This window comes from Brienomyrus brachyistius, chromosome 7 (assembly GCF_023856365.1).
Source record: "Brienomyrus brachyistius isolate T26 chromosome 7, BBRACH_0.4, whole genome shotgun sequence".
Taxonomy (NCBI): domain Eukaryota; kingdom Metazoa; phylum Chordata; class Actinopteri; order Osteoglossiformes; family Mormyridae; genus Brienomyrus; species Brienomyrus brachyistius.
Genome location: NC_064539.1, coordinates 8,019,852 through 8,033,935, shown reverse-complemented (window position 1 = coordinate 8,033,935; position 14,084 = coordinate 8,019,852). Strand labels below are relative to the sequence as shown.

The following is a 14,084-nucleotide window of genomic DNA, read 5'->3' as shown; positions in this document are numbered from 1 at the left end:
ATATGTTTCGTTTTTGAAAGCCTGGTTTCTGCCCTCTGTCTCGTTCCCTCGTCGTAAGGTCACAATGATGCCACGCTCATAAACACAAATCCCTCACACCTCTCCATCAGCAGTTTCCTTCATCTGCCCAGCTGACCTTATTTATTGTGAATGAGTAAATCAGTCCAACTAGAGCTGGCAGACGTCTGTGATAAATCATCATGGGAAGATGGAAGATCAGTAGGATGCAACTTGGTACTATAAGGATCTATATCACTCTAATCTTCATTCTATATTCTTCAAGATGATTGATCTGGGCCTCTTGCTTCACCCTGGCTCTTACTTCCGGGACCTGTGGAACATCCTGGACTTCATTGTGGTCAGCGGTGCCCTGGTGGCTTTTGCGTGCACGTAAGTAAGCGGGATGCAGAGAATTCAGTGTCCTTTACGGTCGGCAACAATTAGGCATGTCATACCAAAACAAACAGTCAAGATTCAAGCAATTTGTTGTCATATGCGCAGTGCCTACACAATGAAATTTTAGTTTGTTTATTCCTTCAGTGGCTGCAAACAAATAAATAAAGAAAACGAAAACAGTAGCACAACCGATAACGGACGTGTTAGTTTAGCTTCGAGCGGCTTTTTGCGGGCAGCATATGGCTCAGTGGGTAAACCTCTGTGCCTGTGATTCGAACGTCACCGGTTCGAGCCCGGCCTTAGTACATCTGCAGGTCCTTGATCGGGTCCTTAACCCCCAGCTACCTGGGCCCTGCTAAGGGTGGCTGCCCTTCGTGGCCAGCTTGCTCTCACCTACAGAGATGGAGGAGGCAAAGAGAATTTACCCATCGGGATCAATAAATACTATTATTATTGAAAATATGAATGTGTAGTGGAGCAAAGGCCATGCCACGAAATTGATGTCAGGTCATCGGAAAGTGCAACAGCAGCATTTCTGTGGTGAACTGTTGTAGTTGTCAGTTGTCCTGCTTTGTCTCTTGACAGACCCCTGATAATTTGTTTCACTCTATGAATATCGCATCCATCACCATCCACATAACTGTTGTTGCATATTCTTTGGCATTTTTAATGTGACAGTACAACCTTTATTGTCCTTGGCTGAAATGATAGAATAATTATGATTATTACGTAGATAAAAACTAATTATAGTTCCAAGTGTTTGTCAGTCTCGCAGGTCATGCGGGAATACCAGTTTACAGTTTCGGTTGGAATTTCAATTTTGTAAAATATTTTCTTCTACTGCTATTCATTTATGATCCCTGAAGCGTTGAGAAAAGGTGGCACATAAGTCCCACCCTTATGTCATATGACCTTGCAGTGTTCTTTCCTTAGAAGTTGTAATCTTCAAATTGTTCTGGCAGGTCATTTGGAGACCCTTCTATGCTGTTGATATTATTCATGTAGCCACAATGATAAGCAAATTTCATCATTGCTGCACAAGCAAACCAACAAGCATAAGATGTTTTTTTTTCCAGTGTTCTTTGTTGCAAGTAATGCATGCTTTTCGCTGCCAGGATGGATTACTGTGACGTTTGACAATTCTCTTCAGTTATTTTTTTCTCGTTGCAGTGAGGTCCTTCAAAAGACCACAGTACACTGTTGCCCAAGTGGGCCACGACGTTGATGATCACTTGCACATTCTTTCTCTCTCTCTCTCTCTCTCTCTCTCTCTCTCTCTCTCTCTCTCTCTCTCTCTCTCTCTCTGTCAGTCGTACTGTTTTGTTGCTGTCTTGTATCTTGCTAACCCTTACTCTCCCTTTATTTCCTCGTGGCTGTGGATGACTTTCAGGAGTTTCATGGGGTAATGCTTCACACTATCTATCTTACTGCTTATCTCCCACTGTCACTCGTTCCTTGTCATTCTCTCTGCACGTCTGTATGTGTGTGCGTGAATGTGGCAGGGGGCGTGCTTAGGGTTGGGCTGCAGTGTCTATACTCATGCCTCCTTCATTTTCAGCTGTCATAGTTGATCTCATATCTCATCTGTTTACGTCCACCTTCGTTCATCTAAGTTGAAGCGTCTGCTGCCTCTTCCACCAAAGTATTTATTATCAGAGTCTGTTATATAATCATGATAGGGTCCCTTGCTTGCATCCTGTGCAGCTTCCTAATAAGCTCCGCACATTTAAACTAGACAGAAGCCAAGACTGGAATACTGGAACTTCACAGATTTATCTCCATATGTCCATATATCTGGACTCAAGTTTGTAGACATCATAGCACAAAGTGAGACTTTGATCTGCTTTGGCTTAACTGGGAGTTTTGGGCTTGTAAGGATGGCCTCCAGTGACAGTGAAGCAGTGATGAGTGCAGTAAGTTCTAGACCATCAGTAGACCTCCCATTTCATCCTGAATCTGAAGCGGACACCCTCATTGAGGGGGTGCTTTCCCTCCTGACCAGGCTTCTCTTATCAATACGACCTTCTTCATGAGTCATCGTGACCATTCTGCCGATTTGTTCGATGTTTTTATTATTCCTCAGAAGCTGCACATTCATGAAATTATTCTCTCTCCATTGCTTTTTGTGTGTTTGTTATATTCTCCTGTTTTCCTTATGCATACTTTTGTGTTCGTTTAGCAAATCTGCCATAATTGCTTCTTTATATGTTTTTGTCCTTAATCATTGCTTTCCTTCATTAGATCGCAACAAAATGTGACCAGGTGGGGACCTCCCCTTTCTTACCCCACTCTTCCAAAAATACCCCCCTTACTTCCTTCCTTGTTAGATTATGATAATGGTCCTGTGTCAGCCTTAGTGCGAACTGCCTTCTGTCCTGAGCTGTAGCTGGACAGGCGTCACCCTGATAGCTTTCACAGGGCAGCCTGCTGTTTGCGGATCAGCTCTTCCTTCTATGGATAACGGCTTAGCATTAGCGTAGGTTTCAGTGGCAGCGCAGAATTCTTGGGCTGTCAGAACCAATGGCAAGATGTAAAGGTGTGTTTATCTACATTTCTATAGGAAAGTGCCATGTACAATTAGAAAAGTGGTACAAAAACCTTCATCCCGGTGAAGCACTACTTCATTCTTTGTAGTAATTTCTGCAAAGAGCAAAAGGACTTTCATGCTCAATATATAGACAAAAATGACAAAATTCATTGAGGTTACCAAAATTTCCATTAAAATATTTACCAGTCATCTAGTGATCCTTAAACAGAAGAATTTCTGGACCTGAAGTTGGATAAAAACCTATTAATCTGGGAATATCCAGATTAAATTGATTGACACAACATTTAAGAGGGAATCACATGGGTCTTTCCACTACAGGGTTCCCCTAGGACAAAGTGTGCTCCCCTTCCCTTGGCAAACGAGTTTATGAATTTAAGGTTCTCAGGCACACCTGTAAACCACCGGACTTGCATTCACAGTGTTGGCTCATCTGGTTTTCTGTGTAAAAATAATTGCTCCTTGGGGCAGCATTGAGCTTGACCAATCCCACCGTAGACCTGTAAAGACCTAGGTCTTGATCCCCTTCAGCCACAGCTAATATAACACCCTTTTCCATTGACTGCTTCTGTTGAAAGCTATCAGAGAGCTAGATGTTTATTTCTCCCGTTCATGTCTGATCTTCCCTTCCCCTTTGTCTGATCTTTAACTCCCGAGTCTCTGCAGAAGCATGCTAAGACTAATATAGTGCATCAGTGGCCTGACTGTTGCATGTTGTTGTGTTTGCGTGGGAACAACAGAACTACAAACGTGGGCTTTGGGGTGGTGGGGTTTAGCTGACCTTTATTTGTAAGCAGGAGTATGGATTTGTATGTCATTCTGTGTAGGGCTGTCACGATTATATTAATAGAGTAACGATTAATTTGACAATTTGGCAATTGTTTGTATATGCCTAAAATAGACATGGATTTCAGACGGCAAACTGTAAGGTACATACATGGTGGTAAATTTATTCAAAACTAAGGATACGCGAGGATCGGGCAGGTTGCACATAAGCCACAGGTAAACATACACGCCACACCTGGGAAATGATTATTACCACCAGCAGTACAACAATGGGCTATTTACAGTGACTCGCGGGGCATGCAAACCCCGCCGGCGCTACAACAGCTACCCAGCCACTCTCAAAAAAACGACAGACCTCCTGTTACAGCCGACTGGCTATATCTGTGTATATAATATACAGAGTTTAAGAGAGCAGCGTTCAGGCTGTACGACCTCTTCTATAAGATTTCTTTTGATATACAAGAATCGTAGAAATAATTTCAAATAAATGAAATTATGGGGTGGGGCGGCATGGTGGTGCAGTGGTTAGCACTGTCGCCTCACACCTCTGGGACCCGGGTTCGAGTCTCCGCCTGGGTCACATGTGTGCGGAGTTTGCATGTTCTCCCCGTGTCGTCGTGGGGTTTCCTCCGGGTACTCCGGTTTCCCCCCACAGTCCAAAAACATGCTGAGGCTAATTGGAGTTGCTGAATTGCCCGTAGGTGTGCATGTGTGAGTGAATGGTGTGTGAGTGTGCGCTGCGATGGGCTGGCCCCCCATCCTGGGTTGTTCCCTGCCTCGTGCCCATTGATTCCGGGATAGGCTCCGGACCCCCCGCGACCCAATAGGATAAGCGGTTTGGAAAATGGATGGATGGATGGAAATTATGGGGTACTCCGGTACATGAAATTAAATGGGGTACTTCGCTAAATGTTACATTATCTGTGGCTAACTTCGCCTTATTGTGTACGTTTGTCAAACCAGAATTTAATTGATAAATTAAGAAGAGTAAGATATTGCCAACATTTAATACTGTAACAATGAAGTATATCATGTATATTATACGATGCTGTAGTCTTTATCGAATGATAGGGATTGTCATGTTTTACCCTAATTCTCAGAATTTGATAGGGTAATGAGAGGTATGTATCAAGGGATAACGATGCAATAATATATCATGCTTTTATAAATGTTTATTTAGAATGCGGCAAGAATTACTATTAGTGAGAACACTGGGGTCATACTGGTTGAGAGTTCTGCTGGGTATGGGGACAGAGGGAGATGAGTCGTGTACTGGGCGCTACTGGGCTGATGGAGTCCCCGTGTTACAGCCTGTATTCGCTTGACACGTGGTCTGAAATGTACGAACTTGTTATTTATCAAATTTGTCAGTTTTTTTTCGGAAGTTTCAGATCATGTGCTGAGCGAATACAGGCTGTACCACCGTCCGAAGAAGGGTGTCGACCGTGGATAGTACAGTGGGATCCATGTAGTTATTTAACAGTATGTACAATAGTCATATCAAATACAAATTACTGTCAGGATCAGGTGAAAGAACTTGAATGGACCGGCGACACTGCAAACTGTATGTGTGGTCCAGGTGTACCTTATCTTGTGGGGACCAAATGTCCCCACAACGTGATGAGTACCCGTTCTTCCTGGTCCCCATATGGGAAAAGTCTATTTTATAAAAATGTGTGACTGCAATGAAAAAACTAAAAATGCAAAAACTCCTGTATTTTGTTTGGTTACATACAGTATGGTTATGGTTAGGGCTGGGTAGGGGTTAAGGTCGTCATGTTGCAATTAGAGTTTTCCTTATGGAAATGAATGGCAAGTCCCCACAAAGATATGTACTGTATTACCTGTGCGTGCGTGTGTGTGTGTGTGTGTGTGTGTGTGTGTGTGTGTGACAGAGAGAGAGAGACAAAAGTACACAGCATTTTCATCCTTACTGACCATCCTGGCTGAGTTCCAAGCCCAGTGCACTACCTCTGATATGGATTCCCTTATCCCCTCATCCCGTCAGGTACAGTTCCAGGTGAGGAACCCAGCTGTGATATTGTGGTGGCCAGTGCTGGTCCGCTGCTTGGCCAGGCAGCAGTGTTAGTCTGAGCTGGGCAATACAGGCCTGTGTGCCTCCTGTGGACTGCTCTGAATCCTATCTCTGCTCTCCACCCCGATTTCTGCTGCTCGCTTGATTTTGGAAGCCTCTGTCCTGTCCTTGTTAATGCTGTCTATTCAGGAAGAACGCTACAGTATGTCCGCCTGATATTTAAAAAGCTTTCAGAAGTCCACTAGCGAGAGAGAGAGAGAGATGTTACTCTTTTGTTTTCATTAATCCAGTTTTTAATGGAAGAGCATGTACTGTAGTCCCTAAATAGTATATTCAGGATTCTATTTGTGAGTTCTGAAGGGATTGCTTCCTCTGAATGACTATATCTGCTCACCCATAAATCTTAATTAAGCACAAAGTAGGTGTGTACCTGTCTGTTGATGGGAAATCAGTGTTTTTAGTGAAATTCGGTGATTTCCCAATATAGCTGTAGTTGAAAGGAGGTTCGGAACGGAGACTTAAAATGGTTTATTACTGCTTCTCCACTGCGTTTGAGTCCATAGTCATTTCATTTCCACTTTTTCATTAGGCATCTTTAACTGGTGCTATTGTAGGAATTTAATTTCCTGTTCGGTGTTTGCACAGTAGCCCGGCTGTGTGACACTTGCTGCTCCGTGAGGTTTTTTTTTTTTTTTACACCACAAAGAAACCGATTGCCTTTCTCTTGACAGATTTGGTGCATCCTTTTATATTTCCATAGGCAGTAGTAGCATAGCTTTTCCATTGATATCAAACACTGGTTTGATAGTCAAGCATTTCGCACTTGTATCAACCTAGCCTTGCCATTGGTATCAGTTCCAACCAAACTCCTGCATCAGTGCAATTTCCCTACTGTCCCAAAGCTTTACATTTTAAATGAATCAGAGGCTATAAAGCTTCTTTTGATGTGACATTTTACATCAAAAACCTAATTAAAATAAATGTTGGAGCAGGGCCTGGTGTATATGGGATTCTAAGTTCTGTGTAAACCCTTTGTATAGAGCAGATATGTCCTGTTTTTGACATAAATAGATATTATATTCATTGTTTAACTTATTCGGGGCGTGTTTGTCACAGGCATTACTGTAGAATAACAAGTTTACCCACAATGCATCTTCTGCAAGACGTCCAGCTGGACCATGTAATTTTCTATTACATGACCTTTACAAAATAGCATGCAAGCGGGAATGAGGAATGGCTGTGGGTGTATATTTTTGTCTCTGGAGAGTTCTGCATCTTGTGCGTGTGCACGTCACAATGGTGGGGGGGTGAGTCATCTGGTGGTGTGTGTTTGTTTTTTAGTGTACATGTGTTTGTTGAGGGAGAAAAAGGTGCCATTTAAGGACAGAGAGGGAAGTTTACAGTAGTTCTTTAATAATTTAACTTCTGATGCATGTTAATAGGTACTTTAATAGTAATAATAATAATGAATTCTGTTGTATTGACAGATAAATGTCTATGCAACAATAGTGAATAGCAACAATAGTGAATGTCAGCAGTTTCATCACAGTTTTTTGAAACAGTTGCTGAAAAGAAATGTGAGTGCTTGTCTGTGTGTGTGTGTGTGTGTGTGTGTGTGTGTGTGTGTGCTTGTCTGTGTGTGTGTGTGCGTGTGTGCTTGTCTGTGTGTGTGTGTGTGCGTGTGCTTGTCTGTCTTTGTGTTTGTCTGTCTGTGTGCTTGTTTTTGTTTGTCTGTGTGCGTGTGTGTACTTGTCTGTGTGTGTGTGCTTGTCTGTGTGTGTGTGTGCACGTTATGTCTGTCTTTGTCTGTCTGTCTGTGTTTGTCTGTGTGCTTGTTTGTTTGTCTGTGAGTGTGTCTGTCCCTCACTCTCCTTGTGGTCTTTTAAAGGGGGACAAAAGGCAAAGATATCAACACCATCAAGTCCCTCCGGGTTCTCCGGGTCCTGCGACCTCTGAAGACCATCAAACGGCTCCCCAAACTCAAGGTACGGTCAGGTCTCACCCCCTCCAGCTTACCTTGGGGGATTTAAAATACCAAGGGCCAGCAATGTGCCTTGTAGTCAAAACTCCCAGGTCGGGAGCCCTGCACCTTCTGTTTGATGATTTGTTCTCTCCACTGTAGTTCAAATACTGGCTGACAGTATCAATGGCCTAAAAAGACTAAAGACTGAAGATTTAGCAATTCATTGTTTATGCACAGTCAAAAGAACAGCCAGACGTTCTCAATGGAAATGGCCTGGCATACTGTATTATTTTATTCTTGTAGCTAATGTTCTTATTCCATGCAACATGCTCAGTGTAGCATGCAATCTCCTTGAAAGGGGATTCATGCAGGCATTTGTGCAGGTTCAGTAAAGAGTTATATAAGTCATATAAAATATTATATATATATATATATATATATATATATATATATATATATATATATATATATATATATATATTTAGTTTTATGTGTTTATTTGTGGATGAATATGATGATGGAATAGTTTAGGCCACTAATCATTGGTTAACCCTGGTAGTGACTGAGACTTTAGGATAAGTCATGCTGTCCTGGGTGTTTAAGGTTTGTGTTTCCCCAAATATAATAATAAAATAAGTAGTAATGCCTGGCTTGGTTCATCCATTTGTTATGTGACGTGGTCATACCAGTGGGTGTTCCATTGCGTGTCCCTGTGAAGGCCTCGCCCATGTGTGTCTGACATGACTCTGCAGACGTGTGCTTACAGGCTGTGTTCGACTGCGTGGTCAACTCTCTGAAGAACGTGCTCAACATCCTCATCGTCTACATACTCTTCATGTTCATCTTCGCCGTCATCGCCGTGCAGCTGTTCAAGGGCAGGTTCTTCTACTGCACCGATGAGTCCAAGAGTCTGGAGAAGGACTGCAGGTGTGTCCGACCCCTCGCCAGTGTTAGGCAGGTTAAATGTCCTGGCTGCACGTATTTATGTCCGAAAAACAAATATGCACACTGTGTGACTGCGACAGGGCTGATTTGCTGTCCTGACTATGCAGGTTTTTGACCCGTCTGTGTAAAATTACTTCCCAGACAGTATAGGTTTAATGCCAGATTTGAGATCTGTGATCCCAGCCGCTTGAACTCATTGACAAATGGGTTTCTTATCCCTGCAGTTGATTCTTACTCAGGTAACCAGAAGGGTCTGTATTGATAATCGCTTCTGTCATTGTGAAACCCCTTTAAAAAGGATGACTGTGCGGCCTGACTGCAGTATGATTTATCACGACATCCAATCTCCCGACTATTAGTGTGACCAGTATCGTACCACTCTGTCTTAACCTCTCGTCTCCTCTCCTGGGCCTGAAGGGGAGAATTTTTGGACTATGACAAGGACGAGGTGTCGGCCAAGCCACGGGAGTGGAAGAAGTACGATTTCCACTATGACAACGTGCTGTGGGCGTTCCTCACCCTCTTCACTGTCTCCACTGGCGAAGGCTGGCCCATGTAAGTAGCACGATGCCATAGACATTCCAGCTGCGTCATGCTGTGTCGTAAAGCAGGAGCAGCTGTTCAGGCAGTCATGCGTGTTGAGGGTAGGGTGGCTAAAAATGTGCCAATTAATACAGACAGACTGACAGAACTGACTCAGGAGTGAGAAAAAGTCTCTTTCTGTCTCCTTTGTTCATGTAACATCATTGCAGAATGCGGAATAATAATTCCATTTACCGCAAACATCACCAGTGTAGACTCAGACTTTGCTAATCTATCCTTACCATACATCCTCAACACTAACAATATTGCCCAGCCACTGGATATGAGATGAATGTTTGGGAAATCCTCATGTGTTTATATGCACCTTCCTCTGATCCTACAACTCAAGAACGAAGGTGGTGGGCATTCCCGCTAGTGGTTTCTTCGGGACGGCTATCTCGAGGGGCCAGGCTGTGCACTCAAGCAGTCGCTGACGAGAACTACTTGGTTTTTCGAATCGCCACAAGCAAGCAGTAATGGCTGGAAGTGCTGCTTGTTGGCTGGGGGAAACCATTCGTATGCAAAGCAGCAAATGGGGCACTTAATTATCCAGTAGACGTACTGTACCGTTCTGGACCTCTTTGCTTTTGTAACTCGATTAAACCTAATTGAGTGCCCTTATGGAAATGCCAATGTAAAAGCCAAGTCAGCAAAGTAAACCTGCTTCGTTAGTGTCCTTCGGGCTGTTGTCTGAGGAGTGCCATGTCACAGGCAGTTAGGGTGACATCATATGAATAGGGTGACATCATATGAATCAGTAGAACTGTTTGTAGTGTCTGTTCACACATACAATGATGCAGAAACATTAAACACATGCTTTCTATGTAGTGTAATTTTCTGCTGGGTCAATGTTGAGTTGAATGCAAATCTCCATTCCACTCAGTGAGTCTAGCCAGATTCTCTTAAAGCTATGAGGCTTGTTATTGACATTAGTCATTCATTTCCTGCTATTGTATTTGTTTTTTCTGGTGTATATATCTTAGCATCCATGTCACAAGGATTTAGTTTTTTTTTTTTGCCCTCCTTTGGTTCTGCAACCTCCCAGGGTGCTGAAGCACTCAGTCGATGCCACTTACGAGGACCAGGGCCCAAGTCCAAGCTTCCGCATGGAGACGTCTATCTTCTACGTGGTCTACTTCGTGGTCTTCCCCTTCTTCTTTGTCAACATCTTCGTGGCCCTGATCATCATCACTTTCCAGGAGCAGGGAGACAAGGCCATGTCGGATTGTAGCTTGGAGAAGAACGAGGTATGGTTGCCCTGTTACTTCATGTCAGCTCGCCAGTGTGTTTGCTGCCAGCTGTTCCTTGGCCGTACACAAATCACTGGATTTGATCGCGCTGGCTTTCTGTTGGCTTTCTGGACTCCTGCAGAGGGCCTGCATTGACTTCGCCATCAACGCCAGACCCCTCACGCGCTACATGCCCCAGAACAAGCAGTCCTTCCAGTATAAGATGTGGAAGTTTGTGGTATCGACACCCTTCGAGTATTCCATCATGGCCATGATCGCCCTCAACACGGTGGTGCTCATGATGAAGGTCGGTGTTGGAGATCGCTTGGTTTTTGGGTAATGAGAAGTAATTATGAGAAAAGTTCAGTTAAGTGTGGGGGGCGGTATACTCTATACTGAGGAAGTGAGCACAACGCTGAAAATCCTGTAACACAGCCCCCCCGTGGAGATGTTAATTGCTGGTAATGTAAACTCCTGGAGTGGGTGGCACTGCACTGCAGCTCTGACTTCTTACCCTGGAATCTTTCCTAACACCTCGCCCACCCCACCCACCCCCAGTTCTATAAAGCTCCTGAAGAGTACGAGAACATGCTGAGGTTCCTGAACATGATCTTCACGGCCCTCTTCTCACTGGAGTGCATCTTTAAGATCATCGCCTTCGGACCTCTTGTAAGTCCACCATTCCCAGTTAGCCTGTCCTGGGGCACCACCTCATATGATCTCCGTTTCTGCTCACGGGTGATAATCGGGAGGGTTCCCATCATGCACATGTGTAGGTCATTTGGGACTCAGGACATCCACAGGCAGAAATCAGGGAGTTAGGGCAAACTATGATAAGAGCATCTTTGTCCTCTAGCCCTCGCTGTTGCCACGGTGACACTCTCCCTTATGGGCTATGGAGGAGGCAGTGATTGTTTGAGCCCAGACGGCAAACCAGACGGGTCGATTGAGCCCATAAGTATTTTTCAAAAGCCAACCTTTTTTACATAATGGACGTATTAAATATTGGCGAAAATTGCATTTTAGGAACTGTAATGGTCTTCACTTCAGCGCCTGATATATTTGTATTATCGTTACCTTTTGATTTAATAGATATAACATCCTGTATATTTGGACATTTATGGAATCAGTAAATCAGAGTTTTAGCACTTTCCCCAAGGACCTAATGTTTTGTGCAATACCTAACTCCGTTGTGTATATGACCATATTTGTTTGTTGAAATTATCCAGTGATCCTGATATCTCAGGAAGTTACGAAAGCTGTTAAAATGTGTGCTTCCTTTTGCTTCTTTCAGAACTACATGAAGGATTCCTGGAACGTGTTTGACTTTGTGACCGTGCTAGGAAGCATTACAGATATCTTGGTCACAGAGATCAAGATGATAAGCAAAGTAAGCAAACCGGGGGGGTGTGGCGAGTCCATGAGGGGTCACTGGAGGAGAACCTTTGTTGGGGGAAGATATGGGGAGTGTCTGGGAGGCCTGGTGCCTGGGTGAGGATGAGGAAGATGAGGGGGAGAGTGCACAGCATTAGGGGTTAGTAATAGATTTGAGTTTATGTAAGTATAATAAAAATATCTGAACAACATATATATGTAAAAGAAACACTGAAAACTTAGGAATGGAAGGTATCAAAAAATGGAAGGGTTTATTGCTAGAGTAACTAAAGCTAGTACAGCCAGCCTCTTGACGGCTGTCCTTTTGGATTTCTTGTGGCACTAGAAATGTTCCATTGATCTGTTGTTTGAGCATAGTTTTGTTTGTGGCGGGGGAGGGCAGCCATTTCATGTCCATAAAACATCAAGAATTTGTACTGTTGTCATGAGAGGTGGGTCAGTTTTTATATGTGTTGGTCATTTTGTAGAATATCCCCTTGATGGTTAACCTCCTCACCTTGACCTGAAGGTTTTAATTTGTCTCCGTGCCTCCCCCCCTTTGCGTCTGCATTTATCTCTGTCTGCTTGTATGTCTGGTGTCTTACTGATAGGCTGCTTGCCTGCTCTGCTCAGGACTGTCTTAGTTGCCCATCACTGCTATTCTTGTCTGCTTTTCTTGTCTGCTCTCTCTCGCTCTCCTCCTCCTTCCTCAACGCTCAATCTTGGCTGGGGCGCTGTCCACCCCATGACCCAACGGCCGCTTTAGACTACAGTAAGTCACCCTTCTCCTCCACTCTTCTCTATCAGTCCCTCTGCCAGCCACTTCTGCGGCTGTTTGTTTGGTTTGCTCCGCTTAAAGCGGCATGATTAGAGAAAGCTCTGAAGGTTTCCCCCTCGGCTCTCATCGCCGAAAGGGCTTCACCCTGCGCATATGCAGGAAGGACTTATCATCACTTAAGGAAGCTGAGTGAAGGTGAGCCATGCATTGACATCCCTGCAGGACAAGCAGATTAACCTGAGCGTCCTAAGGCTGTTCCGGGCTGCCCGGCTCATCAAGCTCCTCCGTCAGGGCTACACCATTCGCATCCTCCTCTGGACCTTTGTGCAGTCCTTCAAGGTGGGCTATCTCACTCACCCTTCCCCAAAGCAGGGCCATCCAGCTCAAACCCTCATAACCCTTGCCCAGCGCAGCCCAACCCAAGTCCGACAGCTCCACCCATCTCCATCCTCTGCACTCCAAAGGGAGGCTGTGACCCCTCTGATTCAGTTGTTTTAACGTTACTTTTAAAATGAACTTGTTGCTTGTCAATGGCACTCCAATTTAAAGTAAATAAGTATGTTACTTGGTTGCTCATTACATAAAATAATGTATTGAAGTTGCTCCAAAAACTACATAAAGCTCTTTATTTGTAGAGTTTTACCCTCAGCACTCATTATAACTACACTGGCAGCCAGGCTTGGTGCTAGTGGAGATCCATCACACTTAGTATCATCCAACATCTTCCAGTGACTACTGCTTACTTCACATATGCTCAGAACAGCTGATTGGCAGCTGCCCTTCCACAGACGAAGACCACAGAACCCGTAACATTGGGAGGTTCAGCTGCTTAGGTTCATACTATACACACACAAACATGAAATAAATTAAATGATGTTTCTGTGGTATCAGTTTCATAGAGAATATTCATGAGGTTAAAGCTCCTTAACTAGCTTACTTTATTTCTTAGACCACCCTCTAGTGGATTGGAGGATGTACTGCTTTATTATGAAATTAAACAGCAAGTCATGCAACAGTATTGAATCAGTTCATGTTACACACCCCAGCAGTGCTATATCTAGTGATCAGAGATTTCTTCGGATTCCACCCGTCTGATCCCCGGTGTGTCCTTTCCAGGCCCTGCCCTACGTGTGCCTTCTGATCGCCATGCTGTTTTTCATCTACGCAATCATTGGGATGCAAGTGAGTCTCAACCTCCAGATGGCTGTCGAACTATTGAGGCTCTGAGAGAGACGTATGCTGCCAATCACTGCCTGACAAGGCTTGGCAGACCCAGTACAGTAACCAATGGGAAGCGACTGCAAGTTCAAGTCCCACCTACTTATGTGTTTTGTCTGTATGTCCAGAATAGTTCGAATTTTTGTTGGTAAATGGCACCGCTTTTGGGTTGATGATGTGAAAGGTGAGATCGGATACTTCCACCAAGCCCACTTTCACTGTGTTATTCTGAG

The 14,084-nt window shown here is 44.1% G+C and overlaps 1 protein-coding gene across 5 annotated transcripts in view; it reads left to right on the top strand.

Moving 5' to 3' along the window:
* The window catches only part of cacna1bb (calcium channel, voltage-dependent, N type, alpha 1B subunit, b), a 105,691-nt gene that overhangs the window by 76,993 nt on the left and 14,614 nt on the right, over positions 1–14,084 (top strand). For all 5 annotated transcript variants that reach the window (XM_049019959.1, XM_049019958.1, XM_049019960.1 and 2 more), the window contains 10 exons: positions 284–390; positions 7,651–7,747; positions 8,492–8,652; positions 9,088–9,225; positions 10,298–10,499; positions 10,624–10,788; positions 11,040–11,150; positions 11,776–11,871; positions 12,856–12,972; positions 13,750–13,815. In XM_049019959.1, coding sequence (XP_048875916.1) covers positions 284–390; positions 7,651–7,747; positions 8,492–8,652; positions 9,088–9,225; positions 10,298–10,499; positions 10,624–10,788; positions 11,040–11,150; positions 11,776–11,871; positions 12,856–12,972; positions 13,750–13,815 — 1,260 coding nt within the window. The remainder of the gene's footprint in view (positions 1–283; positions 391–7,650; positions 7,748–8,491; positions 8,653–9,087; positions 9,226–10,297; positions 10,500–10,623; positions 10,789–11,039; positions 11,151–11,775; positions 11,872–12,855; positions 12,973–13,749; positions 13,816–14,084) is intronic.